We start from the raw sequence: 16,515 nt of genomic DNA, 5'->3' as shown, positions 1-16,515 counted from the left end.
AAACAAATGTGTGAACATTTAGTTGTCCTTTTATGTTGTTTCTGGTTAGGCATCTGTTTTTGAGATCTTTGGCTCTATCCAAGTTTAATTACCATGAAAAACATGCATATCACTTAATGAAGAATCAGTTCAGAAATGATGTCCATCACATGATCTAAGAAGCATCTTAAATTGGAAAAGTCAGAACTAATGTGATCTACATTGTCTAGACATTCATCACTGTCACTTTGTGAAGTGTTCCCAAGAAGTTGTATCATAGTGGTATTTTCAAGCTGGGTAGGAAACTTCGATAATGCCTTCAGATTTATGTGGGAGAAATGTCTTTCCTTTGGTTGAACCATAATCTCTAAAGATGGAAGCAGAGTGGCATTTCAGACAAATTCCAGACGTAAACACTTACGGCATTTTGTAGCTGATTCTGCTTGATAAACACCATAGCCTGCCAGATGATGACTCTGGAGCCACTATATCCAAAGACTCCACTACCACAATGCTTGTGTGGCTTGCATAAAATTCTTAAAGAATGTACACCACTGTAGCCTATAATCAACATCATTAATGCACTCAAGTATGGAATGGCCATGTATCTAGCCTCCCTTCCGAAAACCATAGTAGGACACTGTAGTCATCATATGAAGAACTCGGCTGAATTCGGAACCATACTGAGAGATGCAGCTGAAGGGCGTGTAAGCTTAAACATAACATCTCTCTTCACACGAATACCACTTAAAGGTGCCTTGGTGCCCTTACCAGATAATTTTGATCTTCAAATGGTGAAGCTGTTTGAACATGCACTCATCACAACCTAAATGTGGAGAGTTCTGTGAACAAGTTGGTAGCATAGTCAGGGGCTTGTCACTTGCCCCCTAGTGTTACCGGTCTCAGTACAGAGCACTTTGAGGAGATGGCACTAAAAACTGCATGGTTCAATCCTGATCACTTCTCCTGGTATGTAGAAGACACCTTTTTCTATGGGAACACGGCAAGACACACATGCCGTCTACAGAAAGAAGGTGCACACAGGTCTGTACCTTCATGCAAGGAGCTCTTATCATCTGTGTTGTCAGAGTTGCTGTCGGACATGTGAATTGAGGATGTTTACCCCAAAACACTTTCCACACATAAATGGCTCACTGTGATGCAGAGCTCTGTGTGTGATAGGGTTGATAAAATGGTGAGGAAATGCTGTTTCATAAGTTACTATCAGAAGACTAGTACAAAATGTGGCACTGCGTTCTTGCAATGCACAAAAATGTAGACACCTGGCCAACTTCATGTTTGGTCTGATCAGTCCTAAGAGGAAAAAGATGACCAGTGCTGAGCCAAGTTGTTTACATGTGATAAGACAGTGCCATCTGCAGCTGTTTGTCTATTGTGTGGAGTATCTCCTCAGAATCCTCAGCTGTGCACAGCACTTCCTCTTAACAATAGACCTTCTGATTTCAAGCTTTCTCCCAAAGTTCCCTGGCAGAGGCATAGCAAAACGTAAGGTCATGGATTTGTGAATCTGCATGAGATGTTTGATACTTTCCACAGTGAATTTACATTTACTACTAGACAAACAAGTCAGTAACTCATGAGCAATAAGATGATTTATTTTTGTCTGCAAAATTTGTCGATTGTTAGTCAGGCTACAAACTGTAGCCTAATAAGTCACTTACTTCCTCAAATGATACCGAGCGAGGTGGTGCAGTGGTTAGCACACTGGACTCGCTTTCGGGAGAATTACAGTTCAATCCTGTGTCCGGCCATCCTGATTTAGGTTTTCCGTGATTTCCCTAAATCGCTCCAGGCAAATGCTGGGATGGTTCCTTTGAAAGGGCATGGGCGACTTCCTTCCCTATCCTGCCCTAATCCAATGAGACCGATGACGTCGCAGTTTGTTCTCTTGCCCCAAACAACCCAACCCCCCTCAAATGATAATTCTTCTAGTTTTACTGCATGAACTAGTTCCAAGCTGGAAATTAAATCAATCCAGTCAATCAATCAATCAATCAATCTTAGAATTGGGCAACAAACATGATGAAAGACTATTGAGATTGTGGATCTGTTGCCTAGAATGATTGAAAATGCTGCCAAAGCCATGGAACATATGAGTCCTGATCCTTTGTTAATTTGGGGTGCAAATGTGGTGACAGGAATCAAAACGAGGACTCTCCAATCGGCACAGTAGATGAAGTGGACTGTCGCAGAAGCCAGTTCAGCAGGGGCTGTTGCTGCTGGTGGTGTTCACATTGCTACAGATAACATTTTTCTTGCTGTTCCTGGTGTTTTTCTTGCTGTATCAGTTGTTGCTAGAGAAGTGCCAGTTACTGTCAATGTAACTGTTCCCAGATTTTACCAATGCTACATCTACAACGATGTACAGATCATAGAATAGCATCACAACCACTGTATTGTCTATTGTGTTTTATTCTATGATCACGGTATAATGGCGTGTGACGAGGGCCTCCTGTCGGGTAGACCACTCGCCTGGTGCAAGTCTTTCGATTTGATGCCACTTCGGCGACTTGCGTGTCAATGGGGATGAAATGATGATGATTGGGACAACACAACACCCAGTCCCTGAGCGGAGAAATCTCCGACCCAGCCGGGAATCGAACCCGGGGCCTTAGGATCGACAGTCTGTCGCGCTGACCTCTCAGCTACCGGGGGCGGACTATGATCATGATGTGCAGAGTTCAATACAACTGTGTACTGGTGTTGCAGAATCAGTCTAAACAGTCTGTGTTACAAGCAATGGTCATTGTAATAACGGTAATAGCAGTTGACACAGGTACAGTATTGACTTCTTAATTATGAGTATGGACATGAGCTTTGTGCTTCTAGTTAGACTGCACTGCAACAAGAAGTGTGGTCAACATCTCGTGTGGTTGCTGATCATGCTGCCTTCTCCATTGTTTCAGGACCACTTATTTTGTTGATTGGCGACTCCATGTTGTCTTGTGCACTACGACCAGGTAACAGGTATACTTGAAAAAAGAGACAGCATTGGTCGTATATTTTTCTATTGCAAAATAGATTTTCTGTCACTGAGTGACCATCTTCAGTGCTATATTGTATAACAAATTGGGATGCACTGTTGTTACTAAGCTTACGGCAATCACATAGTCTATGTGATTGCCGTAAGCTTAGTAACAACAGTGCATCCCAATTTGTTATACAATATAGCACTGAAGATGGTCACTCAGTGACAGAAAATCGATTTTGCAATAGAAAAATATACGACCAATGCTGTCTCTTTTTTCAAGTATACTTATTTTGTTACCTATTAATGGAGTAACTGCTGAACAAGAAGCAAATGTTGCTTTGCTTGTGGTTCTTCATGGATGATCTTGCCCTTCTCTTCCTGTCCAATTATTTGAAAATATTGGAAAAATATCCTTCTGGACATTCACATCATTTACTACCTCTTACTAAGCCTGAGCAGCTCTTGTGCATCCAAAAGCTCATCAAGCTACAGATTCTAGCTACACTGGTGAGACACTTCATGATCTTGACTCATATCAAAATGAACAGTAATTCCTACAGCTCCAAAGCTTGACCAATAACCTCATATATTGTTTATCTATGTGACATTTCAAGAAGAGTGGACTGACTTGTTCCTTCTTCACGGAGTAATTCTGAGCAGGTGTATTTAAAACTTCTGCAGCCATGATATTTTCCCTAGGATCCATAGCATATCATCGGTGATAGCACATTTTGACAAGAATATATCATCGTACTTACTCAGCACCTTTTTTTTTCTTTGCAGCCCCCAAATGGCACAGCACAAGGAACAAACACAAGCGCTGAAAGGAAGGCAAAACTTCAGGAACAGATCCGAAATGTTCGCATTCTTTTCAAGAGATTAAGGTTAATATATGATAAATGCAATGAAAATTGTCAGGGTATGGAGTATACGCACATTGAGGTGAGTACATTATCTGAGCAAAATGTATTTACAATTGACTGTAGAAGTAACATTAACAGACAAGAACACAAGGGGTGGTGGGGCAGCGGCAGCTGGGCATCTGAATGGAAATGAAATAGGTAGTATGATGTACATGTACAGACAAACGAATGATTATAATGCCAGAAAAGATGGAAGATTTATTGAGGAGAAAGAGCTTCACAAATTGAGCAAGTCTAACACATTGATCCTCCTCTGATCATTATGCAAGCAGTTATTCAGCTTGGGATTCATTGATATACTTGTTGGGAGTCCTCTGAAAGGATAGTGCGCCACAATTCTGTCCAATTGCTGCATTAGATTCTCAAAATTATGAGCCAATTGGAGGTTCTTGAACATAATGCTCCTAACAGTTGGGGAGAGATTCAGTGACATTGCTGGCCAAGGTAGGGTTTGGCAGCATGAAGACAGGCAGTAGAAACTCTTACCACGTGGTGGTGAACACGTAAGCCCAAAGTGGCTTGCCATGAAGGGCAACAAACTGGAGCATAGAGTATTGACATAATGGGTGCTGTGGATGACAGTCAAAGCAGTCCTGCTCTGAAATGAAATGGCCCTTTAGACTATCGCTTCTGATTGTCTGGCTGTATGGCAGGTGATAGTCAGGTTGGTATCCCCCCGCTGTCCAGGGCATCTCCAGGCATGTCCTCCTTGGTCATTGGGAGTCAGCTCGAAATGGGACTCATCACTGAAGACAATTCTAACCTAGTCAATGAGATTCCATGCCATATGTGCCCACATCACTGCAGATGGGCTAGATGGTGAACAGAGGTCAACAGTGGTAGGTGCAAGGGGCACCATGAGCTCAGGCCCCTTTATGGGAATCACTTAACACTATGCCATCCGGTGACACCACAGTGGTGTCGTATGCATAGTATCGCTCAGTGGCTGACGACAGCACTTCAGTATCTTTTGCATTCTGTTGGTGTTTTGTTTAGGTAACAGTAAGTTACGTACATAGTGCTTGTGCCCTTTTGGCCGCCAAAAAAGACGATGTGATTATTTACGGTAAATGCGTTGGACGTCGTGTGTGACGTTCTGGACAACTTGACCGATTGGGAAGAAGACATTGGATATCAAAAAAATGAAAGTGAAGCAGAGTTGTTGGAAGGTAGTGAAATACGTCAAAGAAGAATTTGGCGAACACTACGGTTGCCAACTGATATGGATGAATCAGACGAAGAAGACAGTGCATAGTGGTCAGACTTTGATTTACCGAGAATCAATAATAAATTTGAAGGATCTCCAGGTCCAAACACATTTCCTAGAGATAAACAGAGCGTCGAGGATATTGTAGAATTATATATGGGAAATGATCTAGTTGAATATATTAGCAATGAAACCGACAAGTACTACAGTCAGAATTGCAATACAAGGAAACTGGATTTAAAAAATGCCAAATTTGTCGATGTTATGGGACCCGAACTTAGAAAACGGTTTTTGCTTGCTATCCTTATGGAAATTGTAAAAAAAAAAAGGCAACGATCAGTGATTATTGGCCAACAAATCCGTTGAAAGACAACGGTGTTTCGCAAAATGATGTCACACAACTGATTCAGCCAAATATTATAAATTACATTACCCTGACAACAGCAACAAACTGGATAATGCTGACCAGCTTTTCAAAGTGCAGTTCGTTATTGGTTATTTTTCCAAAAAGTTCAAAGAAACTTTTAATCTAAGTCAAAACATCTCAGTTGATGAAGGAATGATACCCTAGTGAAGATGGTTAAATTTTAAAGTTTACAATCCGTCGAAAATTATGAAATATGGCATACTCACTCGTATGCTGTTTGATTAGAGTACTGGATACATTTCCTCATTCGATTTTTTGTGGCGCTGGACAGCCTTCAGCAAAAACAGTGCTGGAACTATTTACAGCTTCTTATTTCAGGTTGCATCACCTCCACATGGATAATTATAACAACAGTGTAGAACTTGCAGAGAAGTTAATTAAAAAGAAAATTCGAGTTTGTGGAATGATATGGCGAAATAGAGGATTTCTGGAAAAATTAAAGCGTGCCAAAAGTCAATGTAACTGTCTCCCTCTAGCCAACAGTTCAAAAGATTATGCAGTACATATTTACACTGGCATCCCTCAAACATTCGGAATGTGCAGCAAATGGGGCTCAAGATAGGCTACAATGCTGTGATTTTGCCAGTCATTTTTTTCGCACAAATGAAAATGGATGACTTGGGGCCAGGGAATATTCTTCGGATGGATGAGGTACATTATACTCTACATGGTGCCGTGAAAGAATAGAACTGTCACATTTGGCGTTCTACTCTGCCACATATTGTGCAGTAACATCCACTGCACTCAGCTTATGCGACTCTGTGGTGTGTTTACTCAAACTCCTTCAGTCTCTGTCTGTTTTTCATCTAGGAGATGACACATTGGAGGTTCAGCAACAGCCGCATGTTGTGTGGACCTCCTCCTGCAACACTTGACTGAAGCATTACAAGAATGAAAGTGTGTCAGACCATATTTTCATGCAAGATTTGTGACACCACATGTCACTTGCCAGATGAAGAAGATGCTTAGAGAAACTTTTGGTAACGACGGCATCGTCTCTTCACAATTGAAAGACGTGTGACCTTACAGATCTCCCAACTTCAATCCATGCGACTCCTGGTTGTGGGGACATCTGAAAGATCGTGTCCATCCTGGATTTACTGGGACTCTTCCTGATCTGAAGGATAGCGTACATATATACATCACTCTGATAACAAGGGATTTGCTGTAAACAATCGACCATGCCATGTTACATATGCAGCATATTGCTGAGTGAGGACACAGTACTGAATGTGTGTCATAACTCGTGACCATCCTAGTAAATGTGCCAGAACCAACATAACCATCTGTCTGATCATTTCTCCCTCTTTTATGCAGCCATGCCACGTACTGACTGCTTACAGTGCCATATTTTCTCCTGGTGATAGAAAGTGTAACTATTTTTTCCAGTATACTCCGCAAGTGCACCTATTAATGAACATACGAAGATGTTGCAGCATCCTGCAATGTAGGCAGCCAGCACTGTGGCACTCTGAACACCATTAGTTTAATTGTAAGCGCACAATATGAGGTACTTAAATGATCAATATGACAGATTGAGTTACCGGTAGTGGAGAACTACTGTTAATAATATTAAGTAAAACTTTCTGTGGGCCAAGTTGGCATACTCAGGGACAAGTAGTTGGCTGTTCAAATGAAACAGAAACGCTATTGATCACTATGAAATTTCAGTTTCTTTAGAAATATGTAGGCCAGAAAAGCAATATTCACTCACATTTACTTTTCAAAAATGCAAAATTAGCTTAATTTTACCCAAGAATATTTGAACATTACGGTTTAAAGTTTTTAAAGTACAGAAGCTGTAAGTGTTTAATGTAACTAAAATTTGAAAGGTTGGATGCCAACAATATTTGTTGCTGTTTCAACCATCATGCTACAAAATAGCATAAATGACCTCACTTGGTAAGATACTTGCGTAAAAATTGTGAGAAATATGGATGTGTGCAGTGTTACAGTTGGCGAGCACATTGTCATTCATGCATTGTAAACTTTTTGCAAAATGCATGTGATTTTGGTTCCAATAAAGTTTAGTGATATTCTTTAGGACATAAATGTTTGCTTTTTTTTTAATCAACGGTTTTTTTGTGTTACCTAAATGACTTTCTAGGTGGAAAATAAATAAATAAATAAATAAATGGCGTGTGACGAGGGCCTCCCGTCAGGTAGACTGCTCACCTGGTGCAAGTCTTTTGATTTGACGCCACTTCGGCGACTTGCGCGTCGATTCTAGGTGGAATTGTAACTTGTCAGCACAGGTTTGAACCTGAATCGAAACAGCAGTCTTAAATGGAAACATTTGTGTTCATCCACTGAGAGAAGTTACAAATCTTAGTTGTCTGCAAGTGAAATGTTGTTAATGCTTTTCTGGGACTCACAAGGCCTAGTATTTTGTGACTGATCAGGAGGCTAACGCAGATTCTGTGGGAGAAATGTTACTATTCAATAGAAGAATTCATGCAGGATGAAATGATAATTTCAGCAAGGGGTAATTAAGTGTTGATTTTTTTTGTGTGTGTGTGTGTGTGTGTGTGTGTGTGTGTGTGTGTGTGTGTGTGTGTGTGTGAATTGTATTATTACTATGATGCTGTCTGTTAACATCAACTGTTCTTTGTTTATGGTGAAATTTTAGCACAATTTGACGTGTCTCCTGTAACTGAATCAAATTATTCAGATTATGTATGTTATGAGACAAATAAACCACAATTCACAAGACCTCGAGCCGGTTTTCATTGAATGTGTCTCACAGGGAAATATTAAATTGCTACTTTTGATAGATTGCTTGTTGAAGTTAGGATTGTGTAAAACACTTGAAGGTCATGCGTTACAAGCAGTTCAGTAAATAGCTTGCGGTTCTATGTACAGGGTGATTATAATTAAAGTTAAACTTTCAAAACACTGTAGAAATAAAACCACTGGTCACAATGATGTCAAATTGCAACAGAGTATTATTGAAGAAGGGGCAAAACGTATGCAGAAGAAAAAAAAATAGTGTGAAAATTGATCAATAGATGGTGCTGTATGTGTCAATTAGCTAAATGAAAACAACTGTCATGTGCAGGACCCATTGAAGTTGGTATAAACACGCAAGGTACACAGCTTTTCCTCCTTTCCCGTCTGCGATGGTAGCCATGACTGTCTCAATGCAGGACTGCATTCTACTTGTAAAGCTGTATTACAAGAATGATGACTGTGCACACGTTGCTCTGTAGACATTCTGGACACTGAAGGGTTCGAAAAAAGGTGTTGGTCTGATGACTGCCGTGGGTCTGGAGAAAACGATTCAGAAATTCAAAAAGACAGGTTATTCTGGTGTGCAACCTGATAGAGGGAGGAAATGGATTAGACACCAGTGGAAGCAGTGGCCAAGCAGAGCAGGAGGAGATGAGTGGTGGTGTGCAAATGTGTAGTGCACGGAGAGTTGCCTGAATGTTGAACGTAACTGTGAGCACGGTGCATAAAATCCTATGAAACATACTTCTTTGCTATCCATTGAAAATTCTTCTTTGCTATCCATTGAAAATTCTTCTTTGCTATCCATTGAAAATTCTTCTTTGCTATCCATTGAAAATTATCCATGTGCACAAGTTGCTTCTTGTTGGCCTGCCAGCAAGAGAGACCTTTGCTTTAGAATTTCTTGCTCGCATGAAAGTGGAAAATTATTGGCCATGGAAGATTTTGTGGACAGACGAAGCCCCCTTCTATCTGACAAGATATTTGTCGGTACACAGAAATGGCGAATTGAATATGGGCAATGGAAAATCCACAAGCAAATCAACCAGTAGAACTTCATCCTGAAAAGGTCACAGTCTTGTGCGGATTTACAGCATCGTTTATCATCGGACCATATTTTTTCGAAGAGACAGGTGCTTCCAGTCCTATTACCTGTACTGTCACTGGTAAGTGCTATGAGTGTCTTTTGCGGAACTACATCATTCCAGCTCTCCAACAGCGTGGATGGGATTATTTTTATGCAACTTGGCACACACTGCACATTGCAAATCCAGTCAAGCAGCAGCTGAAGTGCCATTTTGTAAATGCTACAATTACCAGCTGCCATTTCCCTACAGCCTGGCCGTCGCACTTACCTGGTCTTAATCCATGTGACTTCTGGTTGCGGGGCTATCTGAAAGATGTTGTGTTCAGTGTTGCGATTCCAAACTTTGCTGTGTTGAAGGCACACATTGCGCAACACATTCTGAACGTTGCACTGGGAACACTTCAGTCAGTTGTGGAATGTGCTGTTTCTAATTTCAGCTTGTTGCAGGAAATGGTGGACGGCATATTGAACATGTTTTGCGCCAGTCACACAGAAATGAATAATCTGATTTGATTTTGATTGATGCATTTTATGCAGTTCTTGGCCTCAGGACAGTTACGGAGATCTTCCCGATCCAATGTGATAAGATCTTGCTGTGGTGCATGGGCTTACGTAGCTAACAGTATCACACCTGTATATCCATGCACATGGAATAGTACAGTTTGTTAAACATCAAACATGCACCTTAGGCATTGTTGTATGATTCATTTGTCATTTGTAGTTCACCAATATTAAATTGTAATGCTTACAGCACCATCTATTGCTACATTTTGTAACTACTTATTTTTCTTCTGCCATACGTTTTCCCCCTTCTCTGATAATATTCCATTGCAATTTGATTCATTCGGACCAGTGGTATTATTTCTACAGCGGATTGAAAGTTTAACTTTAATTATAATCACCCTGTATATATGTTTAACACCTTTATTACTAGTGAAGAAATTGGCAGTGAAACCTTTTACTTTCAGCTGGTATTTATTTTATATATGCGTATTGCAAGCATTTAATCCTTTATAACTTATTCCAGTGGTATCATTGCTACTAATAAACTTTCAACAACTTTACAGAGCTTAATTCCGTTGAAAGAAGAATGGGATATGAAATCAGATGAGAAGAAAACATCTGAATCATACCGTTTGGCATGTGATGAAAACAAAGAGATTATGGAGGTATGGTTATCTCATTGTTAATTGTATATTTAATTACTGCTTCATAATGTCTCGATGTATCTTTTTTAAGTTCATTTTTATGTCATCATTGAACATTGAAGGTTACAGTTGCTATTTATTTGCAGTACTAATTTTATATGTTAGCAGTACTTAAATCAGCTATGAAGAGGGATGTAAGGTCTAGTTCACTCCCAGTGGGACCAAAACAGTTCAGACGAAAAATGATCTCAAAGCTAAGCTTCCATCTAAAATTTGTCAAGGGATCAGTCATCTGCCTATTTGCTAATTGATCATGATGCTGAAAAAGAGAATAATAAAGGCTACAATACTAAATTAAATTTTCCACAATTTTGGTAGAATGGGTTATTTGCTAAATCTGTTTGTTCATTTAAGAAGGTGGGGGGGGGGGCTTTTTTCTTATGAGCAAAAATCTCTAGTTGTTCCAGGAGATGCATTTTTATTCCTTTGTTTTGCAGCTTGTAGGATATGGAGGTTTGTTTTGATGTTTGTAACTGAATGACCTATTTGTGCTAGGTGGGCTGTAAGACTAGGCCCCTTAAATTTGTAAACGTAGTGCATCTGTGTGTTCTTTGTATCGGATTTCAAAATTTTGTCCTGTAGTCCCTATGTAGTAGCAGGAGCAACTGTCGCAGGATAATTTATATGTACCAGATTTTTGAAAAGGTGTTATAAACCATTTTGTTTTGTATTTCGTTGGTTGTGTGGTAACCTATTTTGGCTCGGTGTGATTTAAACCATTTTGCAAGTTGGTATGAGATGTTACTGAGGAATGGTATGGAGATATATTTAGTTTCTTCTTCTATTGATGACAGTGGTATTGACACTGTTTGCTTGGTTTTTATCTTTTCATCTAATTTTTCAACTATGAATGGGTCATAAACATTTTGTTTAGATGGTTGAGTGCTGATCCGAAAACTGCTCATCTGTATTGTTTTGGGTGGCATGATGTGTTATTTATAATGACATCTGATATAGTAGATTTTCTATAAATTTGGGATTTTATTGTTACGGCAGGTTATGTTTAGGTCAAAAAAATTAATTACTTCTTGTGTTCGGTGTTCAACTGTAAATTGTATTTTGGGATGTATATTATTAAGATGTCATCAACATAATGTTCATAATAAATGATCCTGCCATTTTCCGTTTTGTTTGCTATGAGCCCGCCCCATCCAGTTGCCACTCCCCATCATGCACTGGTGCTGATGCTTGCAGTGTGGTTTCAGTTGCCTGAGACTGCAGTTGCATGTGCAAGTTCCGTGTTTGGTGGTGGTTGTTGTTGTTGTTGTTGTTGTTGTTGACTGAGACCTTAATGGCCGAAAGCTATAATTGTGAGAATCTTTCTGTTGTGCCTATCTGTGACTCGGCATCTCTGCTATATGGTAAGAAGCAACTTTCCTTATGTAATATTGTTATCTTCCTTCCTGGATTTTCCATTGTTAGATGTGGTTTCCATATTAGTAATGTAGACTCCTGCCTTTATTTTTGTTGGAATTTTGTCCCAGGCTACAGATTTGATTCTTTAGGGATTTTCATAACGTTAGCCACTTCATAGCAGAATGCACGAGTAAATTTGAATTCTCCTGGTGTGTGTTGCGTTATTTTGGGACTTAGGTGTGGAGCAAGGAAATAATCAGTTTTGTTTGTAGTTATAAAATACTGGTTGAGTTCTCAACGAATGTCTATAACAACGAAAATAAACAGTTTTTGACAATATAATGTAAATGGATAGATCAAAAACCTACTCACCAAGTGGCAGCAGGAGAATAAACACATAAAAGGAGGTTATACTAATGCGAGCTTTTGGGGCCAAAGTGTCTTACTCATGGCAAGAGGACACACTGGCTCTAAAAGCTTGCATAAGTATAATCTCCTTTTATATATGTGTTATCCTGCTGCTGCTTGTGAGTAGATTTTTCGTCTGTCCAATTACATTATATTGTCACATATATGTCTGCAGTTCGTAATCATTTCCCCCTCAATTTCTAATTTAGGATTAAAACTTTGTTTTTTTCAGCACCTATTTCAGTCTTAACAATCTGCCATACAGCTTTTCATTTATTTGTGGCATTTGACATGTATTTACTGTTCGCCATTTGTTTTGCCAGTTTAACTACTCTGCCAAATATTCCTTTGCATTTGTTGACATACCTGACAAACTCTCCATCAAGGTTGTTCTTTGCTTCCATGTGCAGTTTCCTCTTTCTAATTCTAGAGAGGACGATACCTTCAGTTATGCACAAGTCTTTTTTACAGTTTTTGTGATGTGCTGTTGTAAAGGGGAAACATTCATTGAAAACACTCATGAATTCTGATACAAAAGGGTTGTAATTTGGTGTGCACCGAATACCAGTTGCTGATCAGCTGGGAAGCTTCATTTAGTCTCAAGATAAATCTACTTATATTTTGTTGGCTGAAGTTCCTGACTCATTTCACTATTAACAGCTTTATCTAAATTTGACAGTGAGATAGAAGCAGCTGGATGGTCAGATATCCATTAACAATGTTGCCACAATTTCTGGAAATCGGAGAATTTCAAACTTATTAGGGAAATTTGAAAAAAAAAAAAACAAAAAAAAAACACTCTGGAAAAATCTTCTTTGTCTCTGAAGATAAAATGGTTTGTTTACCAAGATGTCGTGCATCGTCACTGGTTGTGTGCAGCTGAGTATGTGTGCTGCTTCCCTACTCCCTCATTCGTACTGCTTCTCCCCTTTCTAACACTCCCCTCAGTTTGCAGTCAGTGCTGCCACTACTTCTTGCCACTAGCCTAGCAGCTGCTGACGAGAGACAGGGAGGTATGAGGAGAGGTTTGTTTGGATCTGATTCTCAGAGACTGTTGATGAAGTGGCCGGAGATGGCAGTCGCGTGCGTGCTCTCTCTCTGTCTCTCTCTCTCTCTCTCTCTCTCTCTCTCTCTCTCTCTCTTTCTCTCTTTCGTTTTCTGAAAAAGGCATGGCCAAAAATGTAGTTGTGAGAGTGATTGTCTTTCCTATGTGCCTGTCTGGAGCTCAACGATCATCTTTATGGTGAGTTGCTAACTATCCTCATTCACATTGATTCTCAGAGTATCCGCGCAAGTTATCTTTGCATGTATTGATCATTGCGGTCTCACTTCATCAACCTGGTGTCTGACACATGAATAGCTGGCCACACAAGTGGACTTCCATGATGGTCCTAAACCACAGCAATGTCTTTGGGTATCTCTTAACGGATTGGGCTTGACAATCTGAAATACATCGTTTCCCACTAGTGAGATGTCATCCTAGCCACTGGATGTATTTTCTTTTAAGTTGGAAATGGTTTTCAGTATTTCCAATTCTGTAACACATCAGGAAGAACGAATTACTGACTGTGCTGGGATTTAGCACCTGTGGCGGTCCAGTAACATCCTCCCTACTCATCTTATTAAATTGGTCTATGAATCTGTGATGTACTTCCTTTAGGTCGTTCAGCAATTTTTCATTGCATCTCTCTATTATGATCTTGCACACTGCATGGTCGCTGCCTCCACTTTAAGGTCCTTATTACATAACTAAAGCAAGAAAACATTGCCTTGAAGCGTGAAAAGTGTTGTACATGTGAAAAAACTTCAGTATTAGATTGGCCTACTTCGGCAAATACACGGAGTGATACAACTGACAAACAACAAAAAATTTCAGCTGCCATTACAAAAGAGAAAGAAACTGAAGATGCTAAAGAACCAAACAAATACAAGTGGGCCAGCATAACATACAAAAAAGACAGAAAGAAGCATTATAATAAGACAGAAAGTGAATTCTTTATTATAGGTGACTCATTGTTGGGAAACATTGTTTTACCAAAGTCCGAAATGGGCGTTTGACCTGGAATCAGGATGCATCAATTGCATATACACCTAAACAATATCTTAAACTCAAGAGAGAAAGCAGCAGATAAGCATAGCAGAAATACAAAAGGTGTTTTTATCCATGTGGGAACAAATTCGCTTCGAAACAACAGTGAGGAAGAAATTGTAAACCACACAAGAAACCTCATCCGACTGGCCAGAAGACTCTACCCGAATTCCAGAATAATAATAAGAAGTGGCATTGTGTACAGAAGATCGGTGAGTGACAGCTATGTGCAGAGAAAAATGGCAATATTAAAGAACAGTGCAATAAACTAAGATTCGTTTTCATTGATCCCAACAAATTTCTAAGTGCAAAGTGTCTTGCCAAAGATGGTCTACATCTGAATAGGCTGGGCTCAAAAATATTCAGTAAGATGTTCGTAGATACTTGCCACATAAAAAATAAGGGAACTTATAAGTAGTGATGAGGGTGAAAAAACTTGTGTAGCATTAAGAAAGACAGAACCAGTCAGTCATCTGGCAGGAAATGTGCTAAAGCCTGTAAGTGATAGTCAAAGTAGGTATGTTGTCCACTGGAATATAAATGGCTTTAACACTGATGCTTCTAACAATAAAAGCTCCAAAATAGATGATTTGGAAATCATTCTGACAGAATGTGCAAATATTAAAGTTGTTTGTTTAAATGAGCACTGGTTTACTGAAGACACAATTAAAATTCTAAACAAAATAGGGAACTTCAGGTTAGCAAGTAGCTTTTGCAGAGGAAGCAAGTCACGTGGAGGCTCACGTATCCTTCTACGTAGTGATATAAATTATGAGGCCACAAACGGTATTAATTATTTAAATGAAGAATGTGTGTTAGAGAGCTGTTGTGTAGAAATAGTGGACTCACTAGCAAATGTTACAATAATCTCAACTATTCTTATCTAAGCTTCAAATTATGCTAGAAGACCTTTACAGAAAAAAAAAGAAAAAAGTTGTAATAGCTGCTGATTTCAATATTGATATCATATTTGACAGTAGCCACGCTTCAAGTTTCACTGACTTAGTAAAGAAATATGGTTTCAAATTGAATTCCTTCGAATCTACCAGAGACAATGGGCAATCAGCAACATGCATTGACAATGTTCTAACTAATTACGTATATGAAGATGTGTATAAATTTTGTCTAGATCTAGGTATTTCAGATCATTGTGCATTGTTCATTGAGCTGCCACAGACAGGAACATTTCACGTATGCGAACCCATATGAGCAGGAACTTTAACAAAGAAAACTTGCTAACATTTAGTGAGAAACTAAGAGATAAAACATGGCCTTTTGATTATTGTAACTCAAGTAACGAAAACTTCTGAGAAATTCCTAAATAGTTTTCTTGGAGACTTTAATGAAACATATCCACCTAGACTCTGCAGCAGTAAAATAACAAATACAGTAAAGTGGATTACCCAGGGCATAAAAATTTCCAGTGTAACGAAAAGGAAACTGCACAGAGAACTAAAATATAATCAATATCTTCATTTCATTAAATATGTTAAACTCTCTAAAACCATATTTAAAAGAGTTGTCAAGGCAGAAAAACAACTGGCAAATAACAGGTTAATTTTAAATCATAACAACAAGACAAAGGCTGTGTGGCCAGTCATTAAATCTGAGTTAGTTGTTAGAGCCTGTAACCAAGAAATTCCAAAAGTTTACATTGAAGGAAATACTACTGTAAATCCAACTCAAATACCAGAGTACTTTATAAATGTAGCAAAGTCTGATGTAGATGTAACAGATTATCACAACAAAGTAAATCCCCCTGGCCTAGGCGAAAACTCTGAAAACTTTACAAAATTCTCAAACGTTTCTGGGGAGGATGTAGAAAATGCTATTCTAACATTAAGAAACAAAAAATCTGCAAGTTGGGATGGAATACCCACCAAAGTTATTCAAGTGGTACACAATAGAATAGCAAACCCACTAGCTAAGATAATAAATCAATGTTTTGAAGAGGGCTGTTTCCCAGAGGTACTGAAATACGCTGAAGTCAGACCACTCTTCAAGAAGGATCAAGAGAGATCATGGGAAATTATCATTCTATCTCGATTCTCCCAGTCTTAGCCAAAATATTTGAAAAACTTGCTGTTGCACAAATCCAAAACTTCATTG

The 16,515-nt window shown here is 39.1% G+C and overlaps 1 protein-coding gene across 2 annotated transcripts in view; it reads left to right on the top strand.

The window, feature by feature from the left end:
• LOC126089920 (mediator of RNA polymerase II transcription subunit 30-like) overlaps positions 1-16,515 on the top strand; it is a 124,364-nt gene that overhangs the window by 84,376 nt on the left and 23,473 nt on the right. For both annotated transcript variants that reach the window (XM_049906947.1, XM_049906948.1), the window contains 2 exons: positions 3,755-3,913; positions 10,413-10,514. In XM_049906947.1, coding sequence (XP_049762904.1) covers positions 3,755-3,913; positions 10,413-10,514 — 261 coding nt within the window. The remainder of the gene's footprint in view (positions 1-3,754; positions 3,914-10,412; positions 10,515-16,515) is intronic.

Source organism: Schistocerca cancellata, chromosome 1 (assembly GCF_023864275.1).
Source record: "Schistocerca cancellata isolate TAMUIC-IGC-003103 chromosome 1, iqSchCanc2.1, whole genome shotgun sequence".
Lineage (NCBI taxonomy): Eukaryota > Metazoa > Arthropoda > Insecta > Orthoptera > Acrididae > Schistocerca > Schistocerca cancellata.
Note: the sequence above shows the minus strand (reverse complement) of the source record. Positions and strands in the feature narration are given on the sequence as shown.